Consider the following 17,777-nt stretch of genomic DNA (forward strand, 5'->3'; position numbering starts at 1 on the left):
ACTTGGATGTCTAAATAGGCACCCAGACTGAGTTTTGATCTCCACCCACAAAATTACCCTCCCCAAGAATTTCCCATCACAGTAAATGGCACCAGGAAATTTGGAGTTAATCTTAATTCCTCACCTTCCCACATCCTCTATGACCAAGCCATCAGGAAGTCATAGTGACTGCCTTCAAAACATAACTTGAGGTCACCCACTTCCTTCCATCTCCACCACTACCCTCTCATCCAGAGCACCACCATCTCTCACCTAGACCTTTGCGTAGTCCTCTAACTGGATCTCTCTGCTTCCATTCCTCTCTCTTCCTGTCTTCCCACAATGACCAGAGTGGTACTTCAAATAAGTCAATCAGGACAAAGGTGGTCGACTGAACAGAATGACTTTTCTCAATCGTGAAATTGTCTAAGATGACCACAAAGGGTTTTTTTTTTTTTAAAGGTGTCTCTAGCCCTGACTGGTGTAGCTCGGTTGGGCATCATCCCACAAAGCAGAAGGTCACCAGTTCAATTCCCGGTCAGACACATGCCAGGTCCCAGGAGGGCAGGAGCGGGGTATGAGAGGCAACTGATCGATGTACCTCTCACACACTGATGTTTCTCCCCCCGTTTCTCCCTCCGTCCCCCTCTCTCTAAAATAAATAAGTAAAATCTTACAATAAATAAATAAAAAGAATCAATGGTAGCAGATGTCTCTGGAAATGGAGGTAAAGACAGGGGACCGCTCAAAGTCAGCTCCAAGAGAAATAGCTCCCCAAATCCTCTCCTCAACTCTGTGTAGTGTGGGCTGCCCCTCGCCAGCTCAGCCGAAGCCAAGAGTTCCTTCCCAGGGAGAGGGCAACATGGGTGTTCCCAGGCCAGAGGATACCAGGTCCAGTTGAACACAAGAGTACTGTGCAGAAAACAGGAGAGCTGGTGAATGTCTGCATACTGAATATTGAGTCGTCCCTGGCATTTTCCCCCACTCAGTTCCCAGAATGCTGGTGATCAGACAGTGCTCTCCAGCAAGCAACTGGGGGAATCCTTTCCATGAAATCTGACTGGGCCAGGAAAAAATATGCACATGAAATCCACCTCCTAAAATTAGAGCCCTGCCTGATGGCCACAGCTGGGCTCCAACACCTGCCCACCTGGCCAGAGCCTCCCAGGGCTTTCTGTGCCCCCCTTAGGTAGAAGCAGACAATGGAACAATAGCAGGGCTTCTGAGGAAAGGCTCTAACACAAATAACTAAGACCAAAGGAATCAAGGGAAAGGCAACTAGGAAGGAACAGAGCACACTGGGAGATGAACCACAAACCTGAAACCATTGCTATCCTCAGGTAAACAAGGAGAAGTATGGCCACCATGGAATAAGGACAGGCTGCACCCCAGTCCTTCCTGCCAGTTGAACACACTGAGTTCTTTCCCACCTCAGCATCCTCGACATGGGTGTTCCTTTCCCTAGATCTTCACGGAGCTGGCTCCAACGGTCACCTTAGAAAGGCCTTCGGTAACCACCCACTTTTTAAATAAAGTGCATACAGTCAGTACTTCCGGCGTTGAGAGCCATAGACGGTCTGCGGCCAGCCCTCAGCTCCGTGTTGCAGCACTGCAGCCATGGGCAGCATGTACGAATGTGACTGGCCACATTCCAGCCAAACTCGGTTTACAGACACTGCAACTTCAGTTTCCCATCACTTCCACAGGCCACGGGTGTCCCTCTCCTTTTGGTTTTTTCCCATATAAAAACCATTCTTAGCTCCTGGGGATAAAATAACAGGAGGTCGGCTGGATACAGTCAAACCCTGTTCTGATGCATCATCCTGTTTTCTCTTCATCAAAGCACTAATCACTTCCTGATATTCTCTTATTGACTTACTCTTTTTTTGTTGCTTGCTTATTATCGGTCTCCCCTACTAGAATGGGCATTCCATGAGAGCAGGGACCTCTGCCTTCTCCTCTGGCACCCTCAGCACCTAGAACGGTGCTTGGCATACAGTTCGTGCTCAGTATGTGCTCGCTGTGTGCAGGGAAGGCTGCTGTGCCACCCCGCCTGCCCGCACTGCAAATCCCTGCTGGCGGGGCCTGAAAGAATACGTCTTCGGGGACAAGAGTGGCACTCTCTCCCTACTCTTTCCTCACCCTTTCTCATGTTTTCCTGCTCCTTCCCCTTTTCTTCCTTTCCTCAGTTCCAAGAAGGAAGGCCCTCTGTGAGGCCCAAGGCTCCCCTCAAACCCGAGAGCCAAGAAAAGCTCACAGTCTAAGGCCGCCTGACCTCGGTGCCCTGAGACCTAAGGTTAGGGAGTAGTGCCAGACCACACTGGTCCAGACCACACTAGTCCAGACCACAGACAAGCCTGGGACTACCAGCGAGGGAAGGTCTCTCCTGCTCACCGCTCCCGGAAAGAGGAAGAGGAGGAGGGTTGGTCCAGGTAAGTGGGGCTTCAGAATTATCCTCCCTCTGAACCCAGAAGTAGTAGAAGTGAGTATAGCACAGCAGCTAATACATGTTTGGAGCTTACCAGTACCTGAGGAATGCCGATCAACTCACGAGAATTGGAGCTTTCAACGTGATTCAATGGGTCTTATGATCACAAAAAAGGAGCATCTCTAACCAATGTCCAGAAAAAAGGACTCCTTAATCCTTGGAAGGGAGAATTCAGGTCCCTAAAGTGGAGACAGGGGCACCAGACTCTCAATATTGCTGGTGCAGTCCTTTAAGCTCACCCAGCTCTCTGCTTAGACACATGTTGTGCACAAGCCACCAGACATAAGAGATCCGGTTTCCCCTGGAAGGATTCCCTAGGGAGGAAGGAGGATGCTCACAAGTGGACCCAGGTATTCCCACCACCTGGGAGTGAGGGAACATCAGTGAGGTGGCCCATGGGCCTATCAACCACACTGTTCTTTCTGGCTTTGGTGAGCAAGCTAGTCCTGCAGGCCTGCTCACTCTGGGGTCAAGGGCTAACATCAAGTTCCTAAGATGCCTAGCCAGGGACCACATCCTACCAGCCCTGCCTAAACCTCTTATGATGACCACTTTCAAATCCAATAGGTCTTGTGACCCTCTGTTGTTTAAGTACCTAATGCTATGCTTCTAAAAATGCAGTGCTCACAGAACTGTCATCAGAGCGTCCTCGTTTCACAGGTGGTTAAGGTATGCACATAACCCAGATGGCAGCCAAGGCGCTGGTTCTCTGACAGCCCAAAGATGCTGGCTTGCATGGTACCCTATGCTTGCAGTCATCCCCTGAGTACTTTCCATTCTCTTGCAAGGGACTGGGCTCCTGCTGGCCTGGTTCAGTTATGATGCCTCTGCGGCTGCTGCTGCTTTTGTTGCACTGTTGACAGATGAGACTTTCATTTCTGTAAAAAGAAATCAGTCACACAAAAGCCTTTGTGTACATGGCAGACTTTACTGAAGATGTGTAGAGAAAGAGGAAGTTTTCATAGCAAAAGTACAAAAACGTAGCGTGAATATTGAACACCCGTGAGCTTAGAAAGACCCGTAGCCATTTCCAACTGGACTCCCGCTGTCTGTAAAGGCACTTGACCAACCCCCCTCATCCTTTCTCAGGAAGTACACAAAAACCGAAATTCAGAGTTTACCATTCAGAGTGCCTCGGCCACAGGTTGTTGTCCTTCCCTTCAGGACCCTTCAGGACCCTGGGGCCGTGGGCCTGCTCTCTCAGCCTTGAGGGCTCCTCCAGCCTGCTTTCAGAAGAACTGGTTTTGCTATCTAAAAGTGTGTGTGTGTGTGTGTAAGAGAGAGAGAGAGAGAGAGAGAGAAGCAGCCAGAGGAAGTTTCAATGCCCCTAACCTGAGCCACTTTTCCCTTAGATTGTCAAACAAAATGACAGCAGCCAACACAACAACATCGATCTGGTGTGAATGGATCAAATTCATACCTATTTTTCTTCTTGTCAGATGCACAAAAATATATTTTTTAGTGTGCTGCAGAATTTTAGTAATTAGTTTATGTGTGCCATGAAATGAAAAGGGTTGAAAACCGCTGCCTGGAGTTACCAACACCCCCTACACACCCCCCACACACTCCCTGGGAATTCAGGACGGGCTGCTCTCTTCCTCCCAAAAGCAGCCCGAAGCTGAAGCCATTTGATCCTCATTCCACAAATGGGGTTGCGAAGGCTCCAAGAAGGTTGGTCCTTTGCCCAAGATCACACAACTTGTAAGAGGCAATTCAGCCCAGATTAGGCTGGCCCCAGGGCGAAAGGTCTTAAAAACAACTTGTATAGACTCAGCTCTTTGGGGAAAAACTTCTTGTTTTCATTCTTGGAGCTGACGTAACAGACAATGTAAGAAGGGCTCAAGCCCAATGACCACTGGGCAAACCCAGACACATTAATGCTGACCTCACACTGTTCCTCTCTGTGGCGTGGCCTGGGTGAGCGCGAGCAGCCCACTGAGCCCACAGCAGACTCAACCCTACCGTGTAGCAGAGCCACCTGCTATTATCAGCCCTGCTCACAAGGGATGCCGGCCTTCCAACTTCTTGTCCTGTCACTGCCCTGCCCACTGTCCTCTGACCCTACAGTCAGTCAGGGAAGGGGAGCCAGTGACACACTGAGCACACCCAGTGTGCGGGAGGCCCCAGCCATGCCGGGCCACGCCTGGGCAGTCCCCTGTTCCTCACTCCCCTGCCTGAAGTCCTGAGAGGGCAGAGCCTGCGTCTACACACAGGTGCACCGCAAACTCCTGCACGTGTCTCTCGCCATATCGCTCCACTCTGTGCAAGTTCATTGGTGGCCATAGGGACACGGCTGCTCGGTCATCACCAGACCCCATGAGATAGACAGTGTTCCCACGTTCCCGTCTTGATGATGGCACCTGCTGACTCTAGCTCATGTCAGGACAGTGAAGGGTCTATCCCAGAGGGTTCAGGAAGCCCAACTCACCACCCAGGCCCACACGGCACCAGCCCCACTGTCTTGCACACATGCAGTCATTTTCCTCCCATCCACCAAGCACCCACTGGGCCCCACACACGGTCCTTGGCTTATAGAAAATAGCAGAGCGAGAGCCAGATCCCACAGATTCATAGAAGCCGAGTCTAGGAGGAAAGACCGGCTCCAAAGCAGGCAGTCACACATGCTTCTCCGCAGCCCACAGCAGCTCCAGTGCTGCTTTCTGAAAAATCAGATAGAAAAGACTTACACTCTTGCTTAACACACTTCCAGGACCTCCCTCCACATGGAGTAAAATCCAAAGCCCTTACTGAGTGAAGGGGTGCAGGCTTGTGGAAAAGGGAGCCAGGTCTCCAGCTCCTCCCCATCAGGACAGCTGGCCTGCGCAGGATGTAGCCCCAGCCTGCTGCCATGCTTGGCCCAGGTGTCTGACCCTCTATTCCCGACACACCCTCCTCTCTGTACCAGGAACACACCCGTCCCTTTCCTGCCCTCACCTCCCCAGGCCTCCAAGAGGCTCCCCAGTGACTCCCCACATCGGTGCACTCTCATTCTTTGACAGCATGTATCATGATTTACACATCATTTCTTTGTTCACTTTGTCTTTCTTTCTCAGTAAAACCTAAGCTCCCCAAAGGACTTCACCTGTCTTGGTCACTGACACATTTCCAGTGCCTGGCACAAAGCAGGAGTTAAATAAGGAGGAGTTATGTGCTAAATGATGAAAAAAATGTATGGCTACTCCAAGAAAGTTCCCCTCTGTGCCCCACTGTCCTCACCTTTAAAATGGGGGCAGTAGCACGGCACCTATCAGGTGAGGAGTAGCGGAGATGACAGAGCACCTGCTCTCTGGCACCACAGAACAGGTGCTTCATGGGCCATGAACAGAATGCTTTGGCTACAAAGAGCAGGAGCAACAAACCCTTCTGCTTTAGGAGAGGCAACTCCACACTGGCTCTTGAAGAATGGGTAAATGTTCTCCAGTGGGGGCAGAGGGCCGGGGGACGAGTGGTGCCATGGCCAAAAGGCAAGGTGGATGGGCGGGGAAGGGTGATTCACAGGGCACTGGGAGTGCCAGATGAGGCTTCGGCAGAGGCGGGACCAGGTCAGGTCTCCCATTTGCCCCAAGGGGCTCAGTCTGTGCTACCCCCGTGGGACAGGAATCTATCTCACCTGTGATCCCCACGGCAGACTGACTCGGAATTTACAGTTATAAGTAGGTGATTCTTCACTGGCTACTGAGGTCAGTTCCTAAAAAAAAGGGAAAACTGACAGCCAACACCTGGCCCCAGCATCTGCAGACTCCTTCCCACCCACGATACAAAAAGATCACCTCCCGTCAAGCTAGCAGGCCAGGGATCATGAGCTCCCTTATCCAAACAGCCCCAGAAAAAGGGAAGTGGGGGGAGAAGAGGGCAAGGGCTCTGTGGGTGACCGGGGGAGGGGTGGGACAGCTGTGCACAAACACAAACCCTCACAGGCATATGAGCACATGCCACCCAAGCTGGGGACTCAGGGACCCCCACATGCCACCCTGGCCCCCACAAACAGTAGAGTTAAGCCACTTAGCATGAGACCCAGCAGTAGTCCATGTGTCTGTTAAAGCTGACTTTTAATAGAGAGGGGTGCTGGCCTGTGGAGGGCAGAGGGAGACTGGGTAACTGGCTTCTTTTCCCACCTGGACCGCTGGCCAGCCTTCTTCCTGTTTGCTTATGTAAACATTGCTCGTGCTTTAAGGGGCAGCCCCTCTCATTTGGGCCCCTTTCCTGAATCCTCCACACCCTGCCTTGACCCCTCTATGAAGCCCAGTTGCTCTGAGGACCAGGGCAGCCAGTTGTTTAATCTAACTTGTTAGACGGGAAGCTCCTACTTATTAATAATAAAGCATATTTATCAAACACGTTTACATGCTCAGCACGACGCTCTACATATACCAGGTAGGTTCTGTTATACCCATTGTACAGGTGGGGAAACCAAGGCACGGTGAATTTGGTAACTTGTCACAAGGTCACACAGCTGAGCAGTAACCAAGCACTGGGATTTCAATCCTAGTGGTCTGACACCAGAGCCCTTGCTCCTTACCACACTCTGTACCCCCTCCTAGATGCTGCCTTCCTCGTTTGTATATTCCCATAACTATGTCCCTGAGGGCTGGGCACAGTAAACTGTAGGTTGAATCCCAGGCTCCTGGGACTGTGGTTCTCACTGGGGATGATTGCCAAGAGCCACTAGATGGCAGCAAAGAGCCAGGCCCAGGTCTCCCTGAGGACCGTCAGTGGTTAACTCCTGAAAATGTTTGTTCACTGCATCTTGCAACAGGCACTTTGTGGACACTGTCTCTCTTCCTCACTAAGGCCTTCTAAGGTGGGTGCTATTACTGCCCCCTATGCAGGCTCAGAAAGATGGAGACATCTGCCCAAAGTCAGGCAACTAGGAATACTAGGATGAAGCCTGGACTGCTAAAACCCAAAGTCCCTGCCAGTTCCCAGGAGAAATAAACAGAGAATCCATTCGGTTGGTTGCCTCTAGGCCCAGAGTGGGCTCCATGCTACCCCCTACCCCCATCCCCAGGGAGCAGAGACACTACTGTTTGGGGAGGGAGTAGATGGCCTGGGCTGGCTCTGAGGTGGTCACTGCCCAACAGGCATCTTGGCTGCGAGGGAGTTCAGACTCAGAACGTCAGAACTAGAGGGTCTCAGAGACCACTGGTCCACCACAGGCCTCTGACCAACTTTCTTGGTTCTCCTCACCAAAAAAGATGCTGCATGATGCCAGCATCAACACCTCAACTCCTCAGGACAGCTTTAGCACTGCCCTCCTCCCCTCCCTGTCCAAAGCCCCTCTGGTCTAGAACCAGTCCCCCAACAAGCCAGCAGGGCCATGGAATCCACCACCACTGGATAAAAACTAAACAGCTCTGCATCCCCTTCCAACCTTTCCAAAAACTCAGTCACCAAACACCCCTGCTGCGTTGGACCGGTCTCCCCGTTAGCGGCCCTGCAGCAGTGGCAGCAGAGGTGGCCAGAGAGTGCAGACACACCATGCCCATGTAGCCACGGGGTGCACCTGAGTGCATGCAAGATGGAGAGCCCACGCGTCTGTCCACAGGCTTCCCAGGGTGGCCAGCAGCAGGGTGCAGGGCTCGAGGCAGCAGACAGAACATCCCATCTTGAGGCTCAGCTCCTGGTGACACTCCTGAGTCCATGAAGGCAATGGCTTCAGAGCTGCCCAAATACATCTCTGGGGCTGCTTCCAGCTGGCTTCCCTGACCACTCCCCTTCTCCCACAGCCCTCCCAGAACTCCTACAGCCAGATGGGGTCCTCTGAAAATACACATCTCGGGTTTATTTGGGGTTAGGCACTGCAGGTTCAGGCACAGTTTGTTTCTGGGTAGGAACAGTCAGTTTTCTTGGCACTTCAGGGGGCTGCCCCTGCAGGTCCCCTCCCCACATCCCTACACACACAATGTCTCTTCCCCGCCCTGCTCCCCAAGTCTCTTATTCTTTCACCAGCCGGTAGATGTGGTGTTGAGCCCCATGCTCACTAGCTGACACCTCAAAGACATATGCAATGCACAGCAAAGTCTCCTGTGTGTCTCTGTTGGTGACCACCTGCAGGTGAGAGAAAAGATTGGGGTTAAGGCCCCAGGAGAGGGCATGCCATTTGCTCTACCCTCTGACCCACCCCTGCAGCATGCCCAGCTCCCGCACACACCTGCAGGATGGTGAAGTTCTCCAGCACGCTGTTCATCATGTACTTCTCGGGCAGGTGCTTCAGCTTGTGGATGAAGTTGATCATGTACTCACAGAGCGGGGACCGGTGGATGCGGTAGGAGTAGTGGCCATTTTCATAGCGGGCATACTCAGTCTGTAGGACCCAAGGGACAGCAGCGCTTAGACTCTCTTCTGACCACATCCAGCCCAGACCCAAGTGCAAGGGGAAGCTCTATGGCCCACTGATACTTAAGTGGGAAGAAAAGGCAGAAGGGCTGGAGATGCTTGAAAACAGAGCCTCCCTCCTCCCTCGGTGACAGGGGCCCAAATGGCCGCAGAAGGACTATTCACCATGACCTCCAATACTCAGAAAGTGTGGGAACAGGAGTGCTTCAAGACATAAGAGCAATAGCAAAAGGCAAGACAGGATAGAGGACAACTCAACCCTGGCCCCACACTAAAATAACATGGGGGGAAGGACACCCAGGAGCCCTTGTGGTCGTGCACTGGCACCCACACACACAAATGAGTCTGCACAAACTGGTGGAATCTGAATCAGGTTGGTAAGAGGCACTGATGCCCACTCCCTAGTTGCCAACAGCTGTGCCAGATGTTGCCCTTAGGGAAGCTGGGTGACGAGTACATGGGACTGCAATTGCATATGGATCCACAATTATTTCAAAATAGAAATTTAATTTAAAGTAAATAACTTGAAGAGCTTTTTACAAACAGCTATTGCCCAGACCCTACCCCAGAAATTCTGGGTTAAGTGCTGTGAAGTGGGGTCCAGGCACTGGTGTGTTTCAAAAGCTCTAGTGATCGGAGGCACAGCCAGGTGCGAGAACACTGGGGAGGAGACGTCTCCTCCTGGCACCAGCAAGGTACCTGGGGGTGTCCAAAATGAGGTGGGTTGTCTGTGACTAAGAGTGAGGGTAAGCCTTCACTAGTTCAGATGAATTGGAGACAGAGGAGGACACAAATGAAGGCCACTCTGAAGCACGGAAACGGTCTGGTTTAACAAATGCTCAGGCTGCTCCTACCTCCACTTTCTCTACCACCTGCTTGCCAAATGAGCAGACCTTGGTGGAGCAGGTGATTATCATGTTCTCGGGACTCTCATATTGGCTGGAGACCCCGTAGAAAGAGCTGCCTTCGTCTTCCATATTAGTGTTGAGATCTGCCTGGAGAGAGACAAGGGAAAGGAAAGAAGCGACAGGTAAGTCAGCAGGCACTCTGCCGGGGCCACAGGCAGGCTCCAGGGCCAAGAGGCAATAAGGAGGACTTGAAAAGAACCTGGACACTAGGAGCTTGGAAAGCTTCCAGCTTTCCCCACTTGCAGGCCTGGTATAAAATCAGGATGTGCTGCCTGAACAGCGGAAAACCTGCATTAGTTATAGGGCAGAAATGTGGACCACACCTGAGAAAGAGCTGGCAGGAAGCTCAGCTGTCTGGGAAGGGCAGCACCTGAACATGGCACATGGGAGTGAGCGGGGGGACATCCAAGGGGCCAGGACACAGCACAAAATGATGCCTCTCCAACTTCAGCCACTGCTGGCCTCCTAGTGATTAACACTGTACTCACGTACCACCATCAACTCACTCATATTCCTTAACTCCATTCTAGCCAATATATCCATGAAATCAGAGATTCTATTTTTCTATTATATCTGAAAATGACCACATAACTACTTTTAAAAATGTTTATTCACACGCCACCTAAAAGAATGCTACGCACCAGGCTTGGGCAGGACCGGCCCAACCCGCCTAGGCTCTTCCTACTACATGAACGTAGCAGCTACCCAGCACCGCCAAAGTGATCTGGACACGCCTCTCGCTGCCTTGTGCTGGCCATAGTGGTTCAGTCCCTCATCCCTTCCAGGCGGTAAGCACCCTGGAGGCAAGAACTAAGATCTGCCAGGCCCTGGGCCATTCTGGGTAGAGAGGATGGGCCTTCCATAAAGGCCACATGTGGCTGTTCCACCTCTCACCTCCAGGTGGCGCCAGGTGAGAGGAGACAGGTCCCTTGGTCCCAAGGAGGGACCTACAATCTCCTGCTTACGTGGAAGTCCTCTGAGCCCCAGCTCTGCCCCCATTTCAAACACACTTCTGTCACCACCTCCCACTCACCTGACCCTTTCAACTAGTCAGTCACCCATTTATCCTGCCCCAGCGCAGCACAGCTCCGGACAGTGGGGGCCCAGAGATGCTGAAACATTGTCTCTACTCTCAAGGGAGAGAAGTAGAATAAGTGAGCTGGTTGTTTGAGGGAGACAGATATCCTGCAAGTGAAATCCAGTTTGCCCCAGAGCCAACCCGCCCTGTGGTGACGCTGCACAGACCCCAGAGATGCCACCAGCAATGCAGACGATGCACCCCAGGGTGCCCCATCCCTCTCATTATAACCCCACCCTTCTCCTTTCCACCCACATATCCCCCTTCTCCAAGCACCTCTCCCAAACAAGCTTGCTTCTCTACTTTCTCAGTCTAAGAGGAAAGCTGCCCCCCCAACTACCCTGAGAGGTGCCCCCACCACCACTTGACCTCTTGCCCTCAGAATGCCCCCTTGTTCCCCATCCTCCACCCTATTCATAGCTGTGGTGCGGGTGGGCAGCTCACAGGCTGTGCCTGGAACAGGTGTGGGAGATCCGGTGACTGACAGATGAGCCAGGACAGCCGTAGCCGGGTGTGGGGGCTGGAAGGGCTCAGATTCATTGTCATGTGCTGGTATGTGCCTGGGAGAAATGTCAGGGCCCAAAAGGAGACAGCGGGCTAGGATGAACAGACAGTCTGGGGTACTCACCTCCCTTCATGGCCTCAGCTCAGCTCTACCCAGCATTTTCAATTTGCAGGCTGGTGTTAATGGCCACCAGTATCTAAGAGTCCTCTCTACCCTCACTCCAAGGGCAGAGGTGGCCTCTGCTGGTCTCACATGTTTTGGGTGAGCCTGGAGCAGGGAGGGGGGGTCTCAGCTTCTCAGCCCTACTGCAGACCCCACCATACGAATCCAACAGGGCACAGCTCCACAATTTAACCCCTCCTGTACCCAGATGTCACTTCTAGACAAGAGCAAGGTATCCTGGTAGTCCATGAGTCTAGGAGGTAGTGCTGTCATCCCTTCAATAAGAGCAGGAATTTCAGTGGGAGGCTGGGTGAGAGAGGGCAAAGTCCTCTACTCTGAGGGGGCTCTGGTCAATTTCCCAGGAGGCCGGTGCAAGGCCTGGTGCTGGAAGTGGAAAACTGCCAGGCAGAAGAAGAAAGGAAGTCTCCAGGAGAAGTGGCGCTGTTCTGCCTTCACCACTGCGTGTGGCCAGACTCACACCAGCTGATGGCTGGGTGGGGGAAGACCAGGGCCCAGGAGATGAGGGTCCAGATGTCTGGGACTCCACACTGCCTGTGAGGACCCCACGGCTGACCCAAAGTCTCTTGGTTGACAAACAGGAGCACCCCCCCACCCAACACACATCACAGATTTGCACTTCCCTGGTGCCACTACCCTCCCCGACAGGAGAGGAGAGATGAGATGACCACCAAAGTACTCTGGCCACCGACATGCCCCCATCTCTGATTTCACCTGTCCTCATGCTGCCCATGCTTCAGGCCTTCAGAAAGGACCTGGCTTGGGTACAGGGCGGCAGGAGGCAGGCGCACGGCCTCCCTTCACTGCTGGCCGATTCCACATACATCAGGACCTCGGAGACACAGCTCGTGGTGAGCCCTCAAAAAAAAACTGCTCACTTTCAGATGGAGAAACAGGCCCAGAGAAGCTGAGATTTGCTCAGGACATAGTTCTTGAATCAAGGCCAGAGCCCTCTACATGCCAGCTGGGCCCCAGGGGGCCCACCCTGTGCTCCACTGACACGGGGAGGGGCTGCCCCAGGGGTGTTAGCTCCTGGGAGACAAAGGCTGAAATGGGCCCACACAGCACAGATGGCGTGCACAGCCCCAGCCCCTGACCGGAGCACCAAGGCTATGTCTGGAAGCTGCCTACTCCCGTTTCCATGGGCCCCACTCTTCCCTACCTTCTCTTTTCCTCCCAGCCATCCCACCTCTGACCGCCTCTCAGAGCCAGAAATGGGCCACCAGTAAGGTTGCAGGACAGATGGGAAGACCCGTCCCACTTTCTGGAAGGGAAGTCTGGGCTCTAGGAACCCCGACAGCACAGAGGCGCATCGGCACTCTCCATGCCACCACAGCCCACCATTCCGCAGGGGTCTGGGCAACTTAGAGCCCCTCTAATAGGAGCAGGGGGCGCACCAGGCCCTGCATGGAGGACAACCCAGGTGCTCTGCGAGGCAGGCGGTTTAGTGTGATGGTTCTGGAGCCTGACTGCCTGGGTCTGAATCCGGGCTCTGCCACTAGGAACTTGGTGACCCTGGCAAGCCTTAACCTCTCTATTCCCATGTCCCCTAGATGGAATGTGGCTGTCACCTCTACCTACCTTTGAGGGTGTGGCAAGAATACAACATGCTTATATATGTGACACAGTGACAGTGTTACCAGAGGTAACCTTTCACCGACCGCCCTGGCCCACCTCACTGTGTACATAACAAGAACGACCAAGACTGTCAGTCTGGCTGGGTACCTCACAGCCAGGTCCCTACTTCCTCCACGCTTCCGTCTCCCCACATTTGTGCGGCCTAGGATGGTGGCTAAAAGAATGCACAGTACTGTCTCCAAATAAAAGAACACAGGAGCCAGTGAAAAGAGACCCGAATATGCCATCTCCCCATTCCAGAGTCAAGTTCCCATAAACGCCTCCGGTCCACTAGGCCTCCCTTCCGACCTGAAATTGTACCCTCAGCATAGCTGAGCCCGTGCCGGGGAACATCCACACAAGTCACTTCACCCAAGCTCCTTCTTCTGGGTCAAGGTTAAGCCTGGACAGGTCTGGGAGAGGGGAAGCAGGACTCGAGAGAGGATGTAGGCTTCCCCACAGGAAAGGCCAGACGCCTCCCCGGGCACACGGCAGGAAAGGGGCCAAAACCACTGGCTGCACAGAGACAGTGCGTATCGGTTGCCCAGGGCAAGGCCTCTTGGTTCCAATTCCCACGGTCAGGGCTGGAAGGGAGAGAGAAAAGGGAAGTAAGATTGTTTAAGTCCTTTCTGGGTGAGTCATAAACAGGCTGCTGCCCCTTCCTTGGCCTGTGTTATTGCAGACTCTTACTTGCTTCCAGTCTGGAGAGCTCATTTATTCAACTAAGCACAACTCTAGCCATGTCATGCCCTGTTCAAAAACTTCAACAATTCCTCATTGCCGAAAGAGTAGGGGCAGCAAACACATAGTACATGTGCCACTCCCTTTCCCTGCCACACCCATGACAGACATTACCAGTCAGTCCAGCACTTCCTCTAGACCCTTCCGGACCCAGCATTCCAAAAGACAACGACCGATCCATTGCTAGTGGCCCTCAGGTAAGACCCATTTTCCTGGACATGTGGCTAAAATGGGAGGCAAACCATACAAGTCCACTTGTTCCCCTTCCAGACAGCCAACTGAAATGACAGCAAAGGACTTTTTAAAATGTGCTGCACCACGGACAAAGACAACAGAGAAGAGACCAAAGAGACAAGACAGCCCAACCACTGAGAAGGCTGACCAGAACTCGAGTGGATTCTGTGGGGCAAAGGGAACGAAGGGAATCACAGCCAAAAAGTGCCTCCAATGGGGGACGGACCAGAAGTGGGCTGATGTACTTCAGAAGAGCCCCGAGCAGTTTGGGACTCGGGGAGATGCAACAAGGAGCTGACTGAAGACCGAGAGGTCACCTGGGCAGGCCTCCAGGTGGCCTCTCCCACCCATCAGCAGAGGGCAAAGAGGTGATAATCTTTAAGAATTAAACAGAGCTTAGAAGACAGGGAAGAGAGAAGGATGAAAACAGAAAAATTAAGTGAAACCCACATAAGAAGGGTGAAATCCCTTAGCCCTCATCCCTCCTCTACTCCTAAAATTCTGTGGAGCGAGCACATTCCTTTTGGGGGTGTCCAGCGAGAATGAAAGGAGGCTTCACTGGAGAAACTGAACCACCTCAGAAAAAAAAGTCCAGTAAACACACTGACATTTGCTGGATTCCCCAATACAACAGCTGGCTCCTAGCCCTATTACCTGAAATGAAGCCATCCAGGTAACGATTCCTGCCTGGTACAGAGCTCCCAGATATTAAATAGGGACAAATGGGACAGGCAACGAAGAAAGGAATTAACTGGACTTAAGCAAAATGGAAATCTTTCGTGCTTCAAAGGACACCATCCAGAATGTGAAAAGACAGCTGACGGAATGGGAGGTAACACCGGTAGATCATGTATCTGATAAGGGACTTCTACCTGTAATACATAAAGAACTCGTAAGTCGATAAAAAGACAAATAACCCAATTAAAAAATGGCCAAAGGAGCCAAACAGACAATTCTCCCAAGAAGACATATGAATGCAATAATCACAGAGAATGTCAAGTGCTGGGGAGGATGTGGATGAAATAGGACCCTCCCACGCTGCTGGTGGGAAGGTGAGATGGTGCAGCCACTTTGGAAGACAGTCTGGCAGGTCCTCAAAAAGGTAAACATAGGGTTACCATATGACCCAGCAATTCCACCACGAACTACCTGCTTCAAAGAAATGAAAGCATAATGTCCAGACGAAAACTTGTACAGAAATGTCCACAGCAACATTATGCTATTAATAACCAAAAGATGGAAACAACCAGAATGCCCATCGACTGATGAACATATAAACAAAACAAAATGTGGTACACCCTTACAATGGAACATTATTCAGCCCTAAAAAGGAATGAAGTACTAATACCTACCACAATGTGGCTGAACCTTCACTTGTGCTAACCGAAAGAAGCCAGATTCAAACACCCATATCGTACAATTCCGCTCATGTGAAGGGTCCCGCAAAGGCTCAGCTACACAGAGAAGAGGCAGATCAGTGGTTGCCTAGGGCAGGGGTGGGGGGAGGGGCTGACAGCTCAGGGGTACAGGTTGGCCTCTGAGGTGATGGAAATGTTCTAAAATTCATGGGTTGCACAGCTCTGTGATTATACTAAAAACACTGAATTGTACACTTTAAGTAGGTGAATTGTATGGTAAAGGAATTATGTGACAATAAAGCTGTTTTTTAAAAAATATGGACCAAAAAATATGGGCAAAGATTACTGATATTTGACAAAGTGCTCCAACTTGGAAAACAGAGACCAAACAGACAGAAAAGAATGAAAGGGAAAGAAAGACAAAGGGAGCAAAAGCAAACTTACAAAGTAATTTTCACTTCATATTCCCAGAAATGTAAGAGGTAAATTGTATCCATCCAAGCAGGTCAGGATGTAATCAAAGAACAAAAAGGAGCTCTTCAAAATTAAAAAGTTTATGGTCAAAATTCAATTTGGACAGAAGGCGTGGCAAAGAATGCCACCACATTCCGTTAATCTAATTCACCATTACACACACACTGCCCCTTGACCACTAAGAAAGAAAAATGCCACCAAGTGAACCCTGATTTTATTTGGTAATTTACTCAACAAAGGGTACAACAATTTCCCTGGCTCTTCTGTAGCTAGGTGCAACATACAACTAAGTGCTGGGTGGGATTTCAGGAAGGCTCCTTAGAGGGCACTGAGCTGGCTCCCTCCGCCCTGATGCCTGGAATTGGGGTCTGATGGCTGGAGCTCCAGCAGCCACACCCTCAAGGACAGAAACCACGCACCAAGGATGGCAGGCAGTCAGAGAGGAGTCGGGTCCCTGGTGATTTCAAGAGATGCTGGAGCAGCCCTAGACACTCCACCTCCCAAATTATTTTACATGGAAAAACCCCCAAACTATGTATTTATGCCACTGTCACTTTGGGGTTTATGTAATATGGACTCAGATATACTCTTAACTAATTTAGAAGAATTAGGAAAAAAAGGAAATCTTCAAGAAAATGAGTTTGAAAATAAAGAAATGATAAAAATCACAGTCGGTAAGTCCAGGAGATCCAACATCAGACTAATAGGGGTTCCTGGAAAAGAACAGAAAAAAAATGGAAAAAGAAACTATCAAAGAAATAATAAAAGCAAGTTTCCCAAGACTAAGAGATGCTACCTCATGATGAAAAGTACTTACAAAGTGCCTGGCTCTAAAAATAGAAAGTAAGATAACACACATAACAGAGCTCACTGATGTGAAATTTAAGAACAGAAGGAATAGAGAAGAAATGCAAAACTTCTACAGACCAAAAAAATCAACAAAACCGCCCAGAACAAGTTACACAGCAAAGGAGAGAGAATCAGAATGCTATCAGACTACGCCTGTTAGAAGACAATACAGCAATACATTAAAAAAAGATTCTTGCTCTGGCTGGGTGGCTCAGTTGGTTAGAGCATCATCCTGTACACCAAAGGGTTGAAGGTTCAAGTCCCAGTCAGGGCACATGCTTAGGCTGTGGGTTCGACCCCTGGTCGGGGCAACTGATCGATGTTTCTCTCACACTCATTGTTTCTCTCCCTCTTTTTCTCCCTCCCTTCTACTCTCTCTAAAAGTAAATAAATAAAACCTTTAAAAAAAGTCTCAGGATGACAACAGGCCTGGAGAATACCAGTTAAACTGGGGCAGGAGAGGGACATTTAGGAGAAAGATGTCTAGGAAAAAGGGGGAACTAATAAATTATCTAATGGGTTTGAACATTTGGGGGAAATTTTTATATGGTGGTTACAATGGAGCAATCTATAAAATTTTAATAATAGGTTTATTTAAAAATACACAAGTGATAAAGCCATTTATTTATAGGACAAAACAAAAAGCTGTACTAGAAATAAAATGAATCCTGGCTCTTCTGGTGGCCAACATAAAGTGTCAAAAGTATACACATTTTATTGCTTTGATAAAATTATATAACTTAGTAGTATGATAATACTGGTATGATGAAGAGAAAATGGCATCTAACACAGCGAATTTTTTTCTACCACAATAAATATCTTAATCATGATAGCAAGGCATGGCAGTATAAGCTTATTATTTAGAACTAAGGAGACAAAAGGCAGAAACAACAGGGAAATTTTACAGCAATTGTCTCTGGGGGTTGGGGATGGGCTGGGGATGGGTTGGGGAGGAGTGAGACAAGAATCTGACCTGTTTCATTATAAGTCTCTTGGTTCTAATTCATAATATAACTATAAACATGTACTG

At 50.6% G+C, this 17,777-nt stretch overlaps 1 protein-coding gene across 2 annotated transcripts in view; it reads right to left on the reverse strand.

Moving 5' to 3' along the window:
* Positions 1-6,139: 6,139 nt before the first annotated feature.
* The window catches only part of TEAD4 (TEA domain transcription factor 4), a 38,636-nt gene continuing 26,998 nt past the window's right edge, over positions 6,140-17,777 (reverse strand). For both annotated transcript variants that reach the window (XM_037064724.1, XM_037064725.1), the window contains exons 9-11: positions 9,658-9,798; positions 8,619-8,771; positions 6,140-8,515 (exon numbers count right to left, since the gene is read on the reverse strand). In XM_037064724.1, coding sequence (XP_036920619.1) covers positions 8,402-8,515; positions 8,619-8,771; positions 9,658-9,798 — 408 coding nt within the window. In that variant the 3' untranslated portion in view covers positions 6,140-8,401. The remainder of the gene's footprint in view (positions 8,516-8,618; positions 8,772-9,657; positions 9,799-17,777) is intronic.

This window comes from Sturnira hondurensis, unplaced genomic scaffold (genome assembly GCF_014824575.4).
Source record: "Sturnira hondurensis isolate 20B ecotype Veracruz unplaced genomic scaffold, ASM1482457v3 Scaffold0015509, whole genome shotgun sequence".
NCBI classification, from domain to species: Eukaryota; Metazoa; Chordata; class Mammalia; order Chiroptera; family Phyllostomidae; genus Sturnira; species Sturnira hondurensis.